General features: G+C 36.2%; 2 protein-coding genes across 2 annotated transcripts; one reads left to right on the forward strand and one right to left on the reverse strand.

Moving 5' to 3' along the window:
• Positions 1 to 1,524: 1,524 nt before the first annotated feature.
• Positions 1,525 to 5,752, forward strand: lpar5a (lysophosphatidic acid receptor 5a). The gene is made up of 2 exons (XM_082173200.1): positions 1,525 to 2,511; positions 4,126 to 5,752. The coding sequence occupies exons 1-2, from the start codon at positions 1,617 to 1,619 to the stop codon at positions 4,215 to 4,217; spliced, it is 987 nt and encodes a 328-aa protein (XP_082029326.1). The 5' UTR covers positions 1,525 to 1,616; the 3' UTR covers positions 4,218 to 5,752.
• Positions 3,436 to 13,082, reverse strand: itm2cb (integral membrane protein 2Cb). Its single transcript, XM_082173286.1, has 6 exons — positions 12,885 to 13,082; positions 9,958 to 10,098; positions 9,593 to 9,781; positions 8,737 to 8,847; positions 8,088 to 8,238; positions 3,436 to 4,661 (listed from the first exon to the last, which is right to left on the reverse strand). The coding sequence occupies exons 1-6, from the start codon at positions 12,975 to 12,977 to the stop codon at positions 4,564 to 4,566; spliced, it is 783 nt and encodes a 260-aa protein (XP_082029412.1). The 5' UTR covers positions 12,978 to 13,082; the 3' UTR covers positions 3,436 to 4,563.
• Between the last annotated feature and the right edge of the window lie 2,113 nt (positions 13,083 to 15,195).

Below are 15,195 nucleotides of genomic sequence, written 5' to 3' on the forward strand. Positions count from 1 at the left end.
ACAGGCCAAAAGTTTGGAAACATTACTATTTTTTATGTTTTTGAAAGAAGTTTCTTCTGCTCATCAAGCCTGCATTTATTTGATCAAAAATACAGAAAAAAAGTAATATTGTGATATATTATTACAATTTAAAATAATTGGTTTTCAATTTATTAGGCTATACTTTAAATTATCATTTATTTCTGTGATGCAAAGCTGAATTTTCAGGATCATTACTCCAGTCTATCACATGATCCTTTAGAAATCATTCTAATATGATGATTCATTATCAAAGTTGGAAACAGTTCTGCTGCTTAATATTTTTTCATAACCTGTGATACTTTTTTAGGATACTTTTATGAATAAAAAGTAAAAGTAAAAAAAAAAAAGAAAAAGAAAAAAAAAGAAGCAAATGTTTTAAAAATAGAAATCTTTTGTAACAACAATATACACTACTGGTCAGTAATTTGGGGTCAGTATTTTTTTTTTCTTTCTTTTTTTGAAATAAATCAATACTTTTATTCAACAAGGATGTGTTAAATTGATAAAAAGTGATAGTAAAGAAGATTTATATTATTAGAAAATATTTTTTATTTTGAATAAATGCAGTTCTTTTTAACCTTTTATTCATCAAATATATTAGGCAGCAGAACTGTGTCCAACACTCATAATAAATCAAAATATTAGAATGATTTCTAAAGGATCATGTGATAGACTGGATGTCACATGTGACACTGAAGACTGGAGTAATGATGCTGAAAATTCAGCTTTGCATCACAGAAATAAATGATAATTTAAAGTATAATAAATTGAAAACCAATTATTGTGTGTGTGTGTGTGTGTGTGTGTGTGTGTGTGTGTTTGTTTTGCAGTGTTATCCAGTTTGTATTGAGTCTCTTTCACCCACAACACTTTCAAAAAGCTCTCGCATCTGTGCTTGCGTTGCTTAATTGACCTTTATGTCTATTGTGGTTAGGCAAGCCAGTTAGTTGTTTTTCTCTGCTCTAAAAGCAGATGTAAGATTGTGAGACTTTAGCCTATGAATTCATAAATTATTTGTATCTACAATTTTATCATGTACTGAATGTTGTCAGTGTGTATTGTGTGTTCTGTACATGGCATTACAGCTAAACAACATACAAAAACACTTCAGGTCTGAATAAAATAGTTCACTTCACGGCGACCATGCTGACTTTACCAAGCGTTGTTTTTTTGCTATCATTTTACCTTATGTGTGATTACTCCAATACCATTAGCTGTTATCTGCAACACAATCACTGCTGTTGACATGCAGAGATGTTTAACTCGTGCTTGAAAGGGACATGTACATGCTGAATGTTAAACTCAGTTTTTTTGAGTCCAAAAGCTGTGGTAAACAAGAGCGTCCTTTAAAGTTTGCATCCGACACAACCTAATTTCAACAGTTTGCATTTGACCACACGTCAGAACATCTTTAACCTTTAATATTTTCGATCTTTGCGTGTAAATGCAAATCACTTGCTGACGCCTCCCACAGTTTCCTGTTGCCAACAAGTGGAACTAAAAAAAAAAAGGTACCTCACAGGAAAAAAATCGTTACAGAGCCGTTGCACATTTCAGCACAGCACTTCTCTTAAATCCGCTCGTCTCTTTGGAAAATGCCACACAACAATACAAACTGTACTTTAACACATTTTAGATATCCACTTTTCACTTCCACCTACAGCATTGTGCTGCTGTTCGGTTTTCCTCTGAACTCTGTGTCTCTTTGGATACTGCTATGTCGAAATGGCTTAAAGAAATCCGTTCCAGTGATCTACATGGCCAACCTGGCCTTATCGGACCTTCTTTTCACGCTCTCCCTGCCCTTTCGGATCATCTACTTTGCCACTGGGCGATGGAAGCTGGGAAATGCTCTATGCATGATTCCAGGCACCCTCTTTGCCGTCAACATCTATTCAAGCTCCTTGTTCATCACGCTGATCAGTGTGGACCGGATGCTGGCCGTGGTGTATCCCATAAGATCTCGGTCGTTCCGGACGGCACCGGTGGCCTTGGCGCTGAGTGTGACCGTGTGGCTGCTCATTGCTGGATTGGCAGTGCCAACTGCCATTAACCACCGCGAAAATGAGGATAAAGACTGTAACGTTACACGTTGTTTTGAAAAATACACCGAAGAAGAATGGAAAAAAGGCTTCATTATCCTCTGCATTACCACTTTCTTCGGTATTTTAGTACCTTTCAGCATCATTCTGGGCTGTACGGTGGCAGTCGTGAGGCAGTTGAGAGGCTACAGTATGACTTCCTCGTGCAACACCGAGCTGAGCAAAAGCAAGATTGTGAATCTCTTTCTATCCAACTTGCTCATCTATGCTATTTGTTTTATCCCCTTTCACATTGCTTTCATCCTCTTTGGCCTGAGCAGATTTAATATCTTGCCTGAGATACATCGCGATTTTTACTTTAACCTGCAAACTGTTACCATGTGCATGGCCAGCACCAACAGCTGTCTGGACCCCTTGATTTATTACTTCAGCTCAAAGAGAATAAAAGGTAGGAGCAGATGCGATTCTTCGTCCAAAAGCATCGGCCTCGGCCTGGTCCAGAGCATGAGTTGGACTGGACAGTGAAGCAACAAACTATCGCAATAACTTGTGTTATTGAGGTAAACAAGAGGAAATGATTAAGCAAAAAGACCAAGCTTAAAACCAAAAGCTGACTCACGCAAGAGCGTGTTGCACATCTCCGCTCATGTGCATCGCCTGAAAAGCTGCAAATCTGATTTGTTCGCTTGGCCGTCCACAAGCTTGGTGGATGAAAAGGGAAGAAAACGCTGAAGTGGTTCTCTTACAGGAATCAGTACCTGCCAATGTGACATACTTTAATGTGTTTTTGTAAAACTTGCATTGTTGTACATGTAGCAAATCATCAACAAAGCTGTATAGTTGCTTATCACTGAGAGCCAAAGGTTGTGCGAAACTCTTCGTATTTTCTGTGGTTTCCTTTTTTACCGCATTAGCTACCTTATATTTTCTACCAGCATTATCATTTGAGACTTTTTGGTTTGTCCTTTTTTATAATTGTTTCTGTGTCATTGAGGTCATATTTCTGTGTCACTGAGGTTTTTGTGTAGACGCATGTATATACTTTTACTTTGTGTCATGCATTATGTTAGCAGAAATAAACCGAACATACTTCTGCAAGTTTAATCAACAACTTTTATATCTTCTCCGATGATACCATCAATGTAATGGTTCATTGCTTTAACCTGACTTCAACTGAGATGTATGGGTGTGTGAAGCTGACAAAGGAAATGAAAGTTGAATTTTTGAGTAAACAACAGGGTTAAACTCCACACCCTCTTCTTCTGTTTCACACGAGAGAACTTTTTTTTAGTTTTGTGGTTTGTTCGGCAAGTGTAAAAGGTCTCTTGCATGCAATCACTTAAAGTAGCAGTAATGATCAACAGAGCGCGAGTAGGGTTTCAGCAGTTTATTGATGGATTTTACAAGCGATTATTATTTACAAAGCGAGAGCAGCAGAATAGAGTGCATCAAATCAAACGCCTCATTTATTTCAGACAAAACTTGCTACACCAGTGTGTGGAAGAGGAACAAATACATATAAATGATACAATAAAAAAAAAGTGCAAGCAATATGAAATGATTCCAACTCAGACGAGGTCTAAGGATCTACCATTTTTCATGGGCGAATCGTACATACAAAAGGAAAAGGAATGTCAAGAAATAGATTTTTGCACATCTGTGCCTAAGAAGATTCACCTTTAATGAAATTCAAAACAATATGAAACAGCCCATTTTGATCAGTATGGACACACTGCGTTTAGAGATAACAAAACATTTCAAACCAACATCTGGTGGATAGTTTTTCACATTTTTCTACAAACTTTATTCACACGTATTAAAGAGCAATACACAGAGTATTTGAACATGATAAACCGCTCAGTTAAATCAACATTAATACAAAGAAATGGACGACAAGTTAGGAAATCCAAGAAAAGAAAACTTATATTGCTTAGATCACGTTCAAAAACCCACGCTATGACTTAAATAACGGGCTTCAAGTCATACATTTCTAAAATAATGAGGTATACATCTTTTGGCATTGAAGACAATTTTCTAATGCTGGATTTCTTCTATAATGCAGGAGGAAATGAACGACAGGTCTGGACAGATGAAACAAACCACAGGAACTGCCATCAGTCTACTGTCAAACTGAGGCTTTACAGATACAGATAAAGATAAAGAAAAAACGCAAATCATTCGTCAGTGCACGGCAGAATAAAGACAACGTCTGAGACTAACCTCACAGTTATTTTGGAGGAAACCTCCCCAATGAAAAAAAAAAAAGCATAAATACGAATAACCTGAGAGTGAAATAAAACTACAGACAATGTTCTTCAGAATATGCAAATCAAAACTTCATAATATAATTTAGACAAAGACAAAACAACACATACCAAAGATGGCATTATGTAACATTATGTACAGGTTTATCATGCTGATAAAGTGCTGTTAAGCTGGACAGATGGGGAAGGGTCGCTTTTGGGTTTTGCTCAGTAGAGTTGAGGAGAAAGGAGTAAAACTACAGCAGGAGTCGATCGCAAATCATCGTCTCCACCACAAACGTGTTCTCGAAGTGCCGGATGCTGTGGCAGTTCCTGGTCTCTCTCTTATCGATGTCTGAGGAAGAAGCAGATTCAAGTTGGATTAAAACGACGATATCTTACAGGACTCACACGCTGTGTAAGTGTTGGATCAACATCACAGTTTAGGATGGATTTTTGTGCTGCCCAGTTTGAAAGTATGTTACACTAAAGTTTGGGTCTTTTAAAACTGGTTTTTGAAAGAAGTCTCTTATGCTCACAAAGGCTGCATTTATTTGATAAAAAAAATACAGTAAAAAAATAAAATAAAAGAATATTGTGAAATATTATTACAATTTAAAATAATTGCTTTCTTTTGAAGTTATTTTAAAATGTAATTTATTTTTGCGATTGCAGAGCTGAATTTTCAGCATCATTTACTCCAGACTTCAGTAGCCTGGTTCCATTACAGATTTGCGCAAAACTTTTTTTTGTATAAAAAAAAAAAAAAAGGGCCATATTTTCTAAATGTCGATACGAAACTATTGCGAAATAATGGCGTTTCAATTAAATGTTGTTATGCGACTAAATTTTTATTTTTCCTCTTGCGATGTCATTCCAAACTTAATGGCAATGAATGTTGGTAGGTTTACGTATATATCCCAGCCACCACACTAGCCATTATTTTTAATGGAAGGACACGTAGACGTGTTATCCAAACATTAATGGCAAGGAAAGCCCTTTATACTTGGGAGCGGCCAGAATGAGGCGTTTCTGGGTGTTTCTCCCTCCTATCTGCTTCAAGGTCTTGATAAATTGTGGCATTTATTATTCCACCTCATGGGAGCATGAAAACTCCCATATAAATCACAAGTTTTTGGGAAATTGACGCATTTCCATTGGCTGTATTTTCAATTCGCGCAAAAGGGTAATGGAAACGCAGCTAATATCACATGACCAATCAGAAATCACTCTAATATGCTGATTTGCATTTCTTTTTATAATCAAAGCTGAAAAGAGTTGAGCTGCTTCATATTTTTGAGGAAACGGATGCAGTTTTTTCTGGATTATTTCATGTTCAACAGTTCAAAATGTCAAATGTCTTTAATGTCACTTTTCATCACTGTAATGCATCACTGCTGAAAGTATTAATAAAAAACAAAACAAAACACCCTTACTGACCCTGAACTTTCGTCGTATATTTTATCCATAGAGAAATGTATAAACAATTCAAAACAGGCTTCCATGACTTGTCAAACAATAGTAACCACTACTAACTAGGCTATTCTGAAAGAAATACTAGACTACCCACAATCCTGCAGAGATCCACCAAATCAAAGAAAAGTCTCCATAGCCAGAAACCCACCTAATGTTAAATGATTCTGCCACTTTAGACTATTAAAATCATTAATTTAAAGAGAAAAAGAGTGATTGAAAGTGTACACTGTTTTGTAACCATGCCGTTTTTTCCGTTTTTCTTTTTGCGTCAAATCACGAAAGTTTTCATCTCTGGGCTGGTCGTTTGGGACACAAAGAATTGTGAAATTTCAATGTAAAAAAAAAAAAGCTTTTTTTGAGAGGTTGAACTAAGAGGTCACATTCTTGTTGTGGCACAAATGTTGCAAGTCATTGCATTTCTATTTCCTGTGGCATCCCAGACACCATCTACACACAGAGGAGTGAGAAGAATCTCTTACGGAGCCAAACTACAGCTCCCACACTGAATCACTACCCACACCTCAGCCTCTGCATCACACCAGAGAGATGCCCCTCTGATCCGGCAACTCCCACAATGCATCAGATCCCTGACGTGCATCACATCCCCCTCTGTGTGGTTTCCTAACTGGAGACGTTCTGTGTACTATACAAACGTGAGTCACACTCGCACACCCACGTTCACACGCATAAATCAGGATCAATGATGCCACACGCACCAGACTAAAAAGAACGCATCACACGTCCAATACCCTCTGAATGCAATAATTCATATTAGATCAAAGTACTCCAACTCACAAAAAGAGGAAGATGTTGCTGTTGTTATCGCGCAACAGTTGGTTGATTTTCGCAAGATAACTGGACGCACAGAAAATATGAAGAAACGGGAACAAGATGAGCAGATAGACCACAGTCACATCTGTGTGTGTGTGTGTGTGTGTGTGTGTGTGTGTGTGTGTGTGTGTGTGTGTGTGTGTGTGTGTGCGTGCGCGCCTGCGTGCGTGCGTGCGCAGGTGCCAGTAACAAATAATGTATGTATTAAAATTAAATAAAACCCCAGACTTTTACATCTTCTGAACAAAATATCAGTGGGGCTTAAATATGTGAAAGCTTGGATGTTGTTATACATTCACTAGGATGTAGACTTTAAGACTTTAAAACAAGCCTTGTGGATTTTTTCAGTCTTTTTATGGCCATGCAGGCAAACATTTTTTACTTAAGAATATTCATTAGCACATCTTTTCTCAATAAGCCAAACAATTTATGAGATCATTCATCTATCAGAGCACATACAGAGCAGAATAAAAAAAAAGTAGTAGGGTTACTTGTTTGGAATTATAAAGACTTCCTTTATTATAATTTTTTTTTTTTTTTTTAAGAAGTCTCTTCTGCTCACCAAATATTTCTGCTCTTCTGCTACATTTATTTGATCAAAAATACAGTAATATTGTCTAATAATATTACAACTTATTACATGGCTTGGTTGAATTCTAATCTAGAATGCGGTCTGTTATTTCTTGATAACACTGCAAAGTATAACAAACCGTTGCCATGAAAAACAGAGCGTTGCTATGGACGCAGGATTCTAACCGTAGAGACGGAACGGACTATTTTCTTTAGCGGAAGCAATACAATCGTTTTTAAATCAATAAACTCCTTTTTAAATCAATATTTTGTGTCAAATTATTGATTTATTTGGTAGGTAGCCATGTAATAAGCGGGATAATGTAGATCCCTTACTTAACATAGGCGTTTTCTATTTGAATATATTTTAAAATGTAATTTATTTCTGTGATGAATGAAAATCCTTCTAATATGCTGATTTGCTGCTCAATAAGCATTTCTTATTAGTAATTTAGCAGTTGTGCTGCTTCATATTTTGGGGAATTTGTATTTTGGGGATTACTAAGTAATTAATAATTAATTCTTATTACGTAAGATAAAAAAATAAAATAAAAAAAAAGAATAGTTTTTTTCAGCAAGGACACATTAAACTAATCAAAAGTGACAGTAAAGACATTTATAGTGTTACAAAAGACTTCTATTTCAAATAAATGCTGTTCATTGAACTTTCTATTCAAAGAATCCTCCAAAAATGTTTCACCATTTTCAGCCTTACTGAGCATAAGGACTTATCAAAAACATTACAAAATATTTGAGAGATACTGTAAGTTGAACACCAAAGTTTAATACCCGGTGTTAGTGATTTGAGCAAACCCTTAAAACCAAGTATGAGCAGTGATAATAATGATAAAAATCACAGTGAAGTTTGACTTTACAAACATCAATAATAAATAAATAGACTCACGTTTTTGGCCACTACGGCGTCTCAGCCTGTAGGTTTCTTTCCCGTAACAGAGCCGGTGGATGAAGGGTCCCAGCTGACGCATGTTCCGAACGCGTCCCGTCACCACCATCTCCTCCTGAATGATGTAGGTCTGGGGCAAATACATCCCCCGCTGCAGAAACACAAATACAAACGGTCACATGGGACTGCAGACTTCATTCCATCAACATTGACACATTGGCTATGACGAACCAAACATTAGAAATCTGTGTGCCGCCTCTGCAAGGGAAGTGACAAGGGATGCACACATTTTGAAAAATGAAATTCCATGACTTTTTTCCTTCATTTTTGGATTAAATACATTCAATTAGAAGAAATGTATATTTAAAAAAAAAATAGGAAAAGTAAATTTATAAAATGATACACTTTTATTTATTACATTTTCAAAAAAAAATATATAAAAATGTCTATTCATAAAGGCATTTCCATGTAACTACCCTGCTTTATCATTATTTTTTTTAAATTCCCTGATTGTTCCAGGTTTTCCATGATCATAGGAACACTGTCCTTGGCTTGTGGATAAAAAAAAAAATCCACACATCAAATGTGTGACTCACAAACTGAGACCTTTTGTTCAAGAGTTACATAAAATGTTATGCAATCTTGTTACCTTGACATTAACAAGCATCTCCCACAGGTTCCTGGGCGGCATGACGATTGTCGTGTTGAGCTCAATGACGTAGCATTTATCCAACGCAATGTCGTAGTAAGCTGTGAGTCCCTGTGTTAATGAGAAACACCTCCGTTAAAAACGACTCTAGAACTTGCTAAATAATTTGAGACATTCATGTTAATGTTCAATACAGTTACAAGACTACTGTATAAAAGTTTGTAAGAGTTTATCATTTAATACTTTTTACTCAGCAAGGACACATCTAATTGATCAAAAGTGACAGTATAGACATTAATAATATCACAAAAGATTTCCATTTCTAAAAAATGCTGTTCTTTTGAACTTTCTATGCATCCATATAATGATTTCAACAAAAATACTAACAGTTTTCAACATGATAATAATATTTAATGTTTCTTGAGCAGCAAATCAGCATATTAGAATGTCATGTGACACTGAAGACTGGAGTAATGATGCTGAAAATTCAGCTTTGCATTTTGAATGGTAATAATATTTCACAATATTATTATGGAGTTTCTGATCAATTAAACCCATACGGGAGAACAAAATGTTCTGCTTTGTACCAGACTGACACAGATTTATAGCTGCCGGGGAACTTGGGAACGTGTCTTTCACAGAAACATTTGCTTGTACTCCTGTGCCTGGCACATTGCGCTGAATATTAAACAATGATTTCAGCAGACAAAAGGTTTCCTCAGAGATGGTTCACAGTCCATCTGGGGAAGCAGTGATGACTAACGGCGTCTTTTGTACAGCCAAAGAACTAGAAGAAACTGTACCAGAGCTAAATGGGCAGAACTTCACTTCAAGTGGTTCTTGGAAAGATCCTCACCCTGTGAAAGTCGTGAATGATGTCAGCCGGGTCACTGCTTCCAAAGTCGGGCACAGGCACGCTGATCTGCTCGTAGTTATCATCCAGGTAGATGCCCACGTTTTCCTCGATCTCCTGCCGTCCGAGTAACGGGGCGAACAGGGGGTCCTCGTACATCACCCGACAGTGGAACAAACTGTCCTCTGGGATCTGGGGAAAGAAAGCGGAGCAGTTTAATAGAGGGCACTTGAACTACTCTAGTGAATGGAAGACGGAGTAAAAGATCCAGCAAGTGTTGCTATGGTGATCGCTATGGCAATGAACTTCAATAGTCTTGCTCGTGAATAAAAGATGATTAACAGATTCAGTGACGTCTAGAGTCTCACCTGAGGGCTGAAGTGGTATCGGTACAGGCATACAGATGCCATGATCAAGCCTGACAGGAAGATCACAAGGCCGAGCACGACGCACCAAAGGCCACTAAAGGGAGACTTCTTAGATCTTACTGGAAGCACCAACTCATCCTTCTGGGAAACACAAAACAAATCCAATTAGCACTTGGGATGCTTTTCATGGGCTTTTTGGGTCTGGACTGATTCATAGTTGACAAAACAAGTCAAATATACCATGCATGCTTACTTTAATTTCAAAATGATAGGCACTGATAAGGCTTAGGGTACGTTTACACAACAATGATGTACTAAAAACGGAAAGGTTTTTCCATTGCTTTATTTTTGTTCCACAGACAATTTTTTTTTTAAAATAGTTTTGCATTGTCAAATCAATCCCTGTTCACACGGATCTGCAAAAAAACCCAGATTAAAAACGCTGTATTTTGCTGCTAGGCCAGTAGTTGGCGATGTCAGTTTGTAAAGAAACACTACACACCTATAGACTGAACACACAACACATATGTGCATGACGTCACTGTTTTCCCAAATTCACATTTTTGTAGTTTACATAGAGACGAAAATGGTATAGTATTCAAAAACTTGCAACCCGTTTCCAAAGTTTTTAGGCCCCCAAAACACCATTGTCGCGCAAACAGCCCCTTAAGAGTTTATCTACAGATCTCAGAGTTTTTTTTATATACCAAAATCTGTATGTGCAAAAATCACTCTCCAAAAGATAATTTTCTTACTTTCTTATTCATTTTTTTTCCCAGTATAACTACCTAAACATTCTTTAATCAAGATACATTTACTTGAGATGCAAAATGACCAAAGATAATAAAAGGATGGTTCACCCAAAAATAAAAAATAAAAGTCATTTTTGGCAGCAACCATCCCATGAGACTTTGGATAATCTATAAAACACAAATTAGGATATTTTTAATGAAAACTGGGAGGTTTTCCCTGTCCCTCCATTGAAAGTCCAGGTAGCCAAAACTGACAAGATATGCAATGCACAAAAGTATATGTGTTCATATGAGGATAAAATTAAAACTATCATCATATAAATCTATTATTAATTATATATCATATGAATTTTAATTGTACTGAAATCCAACTAATAAGTCACTTGCATAATAATTTGGGACAAAGCGTATATTTGTAATGAAAACAAGACAAAAGTACAACGTAAGAAACCTATTTTTGCAGTGCTTTACTTTCAGCATCTAACTGCGCCACAAACATTAGTCAGAGCAGCGTCTCAAGACGTCAGGTGGCGTGAGCAATCCATCCACCTCCAGTCTCTCAGAGACGCTGGTGCCGAGGACACCAGCTCGGATCAGCCCACGCAAGCTCTGGATTATCGTGAATCAAACAGACTGCTGACAGAGCTACTATCTCCTCCTGGCAGAGCGATATTTTTAGGCATATACAGCACTTCCAATCAACGCTCCTTATTTGTACAGGAGTTCCTTTCTACGTAGGGAGGACACACAGTAGCAGCGGGTAGGAGACAGTGTGTGGGTACCAGGCTGAAAATAACAGCACTAGTATCAGATTAGATGAATCCACGTCATTTTCACTCTAGTAGGGAAAATGAATTCAGGCACACGAGGTCAAATTGAAAATATGACGCACTTCCAGCCTAAAGAAGGGAATGTTCTACGTCGCCCACAACATACGTCTATGTCCCAGTTTTTAATGCATTTAGATTTCAGTTACTCTGAGCTGAATTCTGATAAAGGGTACTGTGTTATTTTGGGTATAAGCCTTTTAGTTACAACGCCAAAGATTTGATGCATATTAACAGCCTGCAATGACACTGAATTGATGCATTCTCAGAAATGAGAAAATTGTGAAATCTGCTGTCAGCATCATATTCCTATGAGCCTCAGACCAAAAAAATTGGATATCAGGCATCCATTTTGTGAAGGCAAAGATCCAATTTCACCCCGGCTGGCAGGATCAAGCGTGTGCCTATCCGGGTTGGAGCGAGGACTGAGTGTTCCAGGCACATAAAAACAAAAACAGCTCAAGTCAAGTGGCGATAAAAGGGTTTGCAGTTAAATAACTACTACTGTCATGGGAACACACGGCAAGCATCAATATAGAGAACACACACAAATATAGCTCAAGACGATTTGTTGGGCACTAATCTGCAGTGGCGGCTCCACGCTGAGGGATGATGATGTCATCCTGTCATGCATCTCAATACTGGCTTGCATCCATCAGCTTTAAACCAATTCAGAACTGCATGTCTGAGCCTGTCAAAGTGTTTAATACTGTATGCTTTTTATTTTAATATATTTATAAATCTATGAGCTGTTCAGTTAGAAATAAGCCATCTGATACTTATGATCAGTCTGTAATAATAGAATAAAGACAGAAACTCATGCATTCTCATAAATGAGAAAATTCTGAATTCTGCCGTCAGCATCAATTTTCCTCTCTGGCGATTAGAACTGAGACAAAAGAATTAATGTTTTCCTGTGCATCTCAATACTGGCTCACATCTATCAAGTGCAACCCATTGAAGAATGATCTCCTATTCTTGCTTTAAACATGCACAAGCCTGACAAAGTAAATAATAATAATAATAATAATAATAATATATAATTGCATTAATTTGACAATAATAATTAGTAATAATAATAATAATAATGTGTATATTATATTATATACCCATTACAGTTGTGCCTACTGAACGCCCTAGATACATAACAAAGGAAATGACAAAGCCCAATTATTAAAATAAAATGTTTTTTTTAAAGCATAGTTAAAAAGAAAGAAAAAGAAAAAGAAATGCTTGTTGCATTTTTGATTCCGTTTTGCAGGGAGGAACATGACAAAACAAATGATGGTTTCACAGCAGACAACAAAACAAAGACAATAATGTATATAAATAGGAAGCTATAACTCACGTGAGAGTATGGCATGTGAATTTCCTCTTTGTCTCCATCGTTCTCCTTTTCCGGCTTCTGTACAGTTACTTGTTGAAACGATATCTTCACCATTTTGACGTTTCTTCCTACTTTTCTGCGGTTAGGACGTCCAGTAGTGATTGAACCACCAAGGACAGTTCTGAGCTGTGAATGAAACGCTCGACAGAGGGCGAACTTAAAGAGGATTCCCTCGCTTCCGGTACACACTTCAAAGTAAGAGTCCACCAATCGGCGTCTATCGTCTAAAATTAGTATCACTCACAATTTCCACATAAAAAAAAATAAAAAAGACAGGTCTAGTCTATTAACCCTTCCAATCCGAATTGTGTTACAAGGGACAAAAAATTATATGCTTTACTTTACACTAAATGCAACCATAAATCATAATCTTTTTTGGGGGAAATCATTTTAATAGTTATTTCTAATGTCTATTAAAATAAATAATAATATAAAAAAATAAAATAAATAACAAAACACTGGTTAAACATGCAGATTGTTATACATATGAATTTGTTTTGTTATTCCAAGAAAAGTCGTTTTTTTCACACAGTTCCACACCACCAACAAGAGAAACGCAGTGAGTGTCCATGTACAAGTATATGATCCATCTATCCAACCATTCTTTATTTTAAAATGTTCATTCTTCATTTTTCCCCATAAGATTTTTTTCTGAGATCACATATAGCATTTTTTTTCTGTAGTTAACAGAACTTTGTGCTTAAACATGTAATAATAATAATATTAAATGTAACTCTTCAATATGATATTATTGGTACAGTTTAAAGATACAATTATTATTTTCTATTGTATCATTATGCATTGATGTCCTGATACTTTAATTATGTTCATACATTGTTGAGATATACATTTAATTTGTAATTTGCATAATTAACAACGCAAGTGAGAATTCTTAATGTACCATGTTTATTTGCCAAATTAATTACCTTGAATGATATATCAAAAAGCTTATTTCACCATGAATGTGATCATACTTGAACAGGAAATATATATATAATTTGATAATTCCCACAGATTTAAAATGAAACGAGAACCAGCTCTTCATCTCCGCCTGGTCACGTCTTGGACTTTTATTGTAGACATTTCCACAAATGGATGTCCATTCCGGTTCTATTTTAGCCGTTTACGGTGTTCTACTACGCGTTCTGATTTGCATCAGACTGCCGGAAGTCAATAAATAACTTGACACTGAATAATGCTTTTTATGGCTATGATGCAGGTTATAATATATACATTATAATATACAAACAGCGCAAATAAATAATAATCATGTGTTTTCAAGCTATAAAAAAGAGAATCGTTTTGAATTTCATGTTTTATCTTAGCACTTTAGGGTTATCATTTTAAAAGATTGATTTGGTGGGATTAAACGGGATTTTGTTGAACGTCCATTTAATTAACAAATGATGTAAACAACTGCATGTCAAATGTATTAAAAGTAATATAAAATATTAAAATGAGGCAAACAATGAGATTTGCTATCTGGGGTTAATATGTAGGCTACCCTATATATTCTATTATGTAAATATGATATTGAATTGTGTAGTTTAGTTTTCAGTAGTCCTACATGATTGTTACATTTTAATACAACAGTAGGCTATGCTTTCCTTTTCATAGGATTTGCATTACATGTAGCTTCATGGATGGCCTCATAAACGAGCATTGACGATGTCCCACATACGCACACTGCTGGTAAAGCAGGACATCGTGAATTAGATCAACTCCGCATTTATATAAATAGTGCCGTGAGTGTGCAATGAATTCCAGTAGAGGGTGCATTTTTGCAATTTAGATTATGTAGGCCTATTTGCCATTTAGGCTATTTGATTATAGGCCTATTTATCGTCTTAGTAAGATATAAGGTCAGGATAAGCAATAGGAAGTCAGAGTTTATTGTGTAGGGCTATACAAACATGTCAACAACCTCATTACATGTGACAGATGAAGTTGTTTTAGAGAACTACCTGTAGCCTACCATTTGCTTTGATAATGATAAATAATATCTCTACAGCTGAAGTTTCCTCATTCTCTTCTCATTTATGAGGTCACTTCTCATTCCATGTCCCTTTACCTTTCTGAAGAGTTTAATTCCATCTGTAATTTCCAAGATAGCTTTAAATTTCAACCCTCTAAACTTGAAAACGTATAAGTTTAATTATTCGATTTTGGGAGTGAAAATAAATAGGCCTAAATAAAATGGTTCCACGGTAAAAAGCGAGATCATTACCATTTAACTATGAAATTAATTTGAAGAAAATTTTGTTGAAAAACT

Source organism: Leuciscus leuciscus (genome assembly GCF_965113295.1).
Source record: "Leuciscus leuciscus genome assembly, chromosome: 6".
Classification (NCBI taxonomy): domain Eukaryota; kingdom Metazoa; phylum Chordata; class Actinopteri; order Cypriniformes; family Leuciscidae; genus Leuciscus; species Leuciscus leuciscus.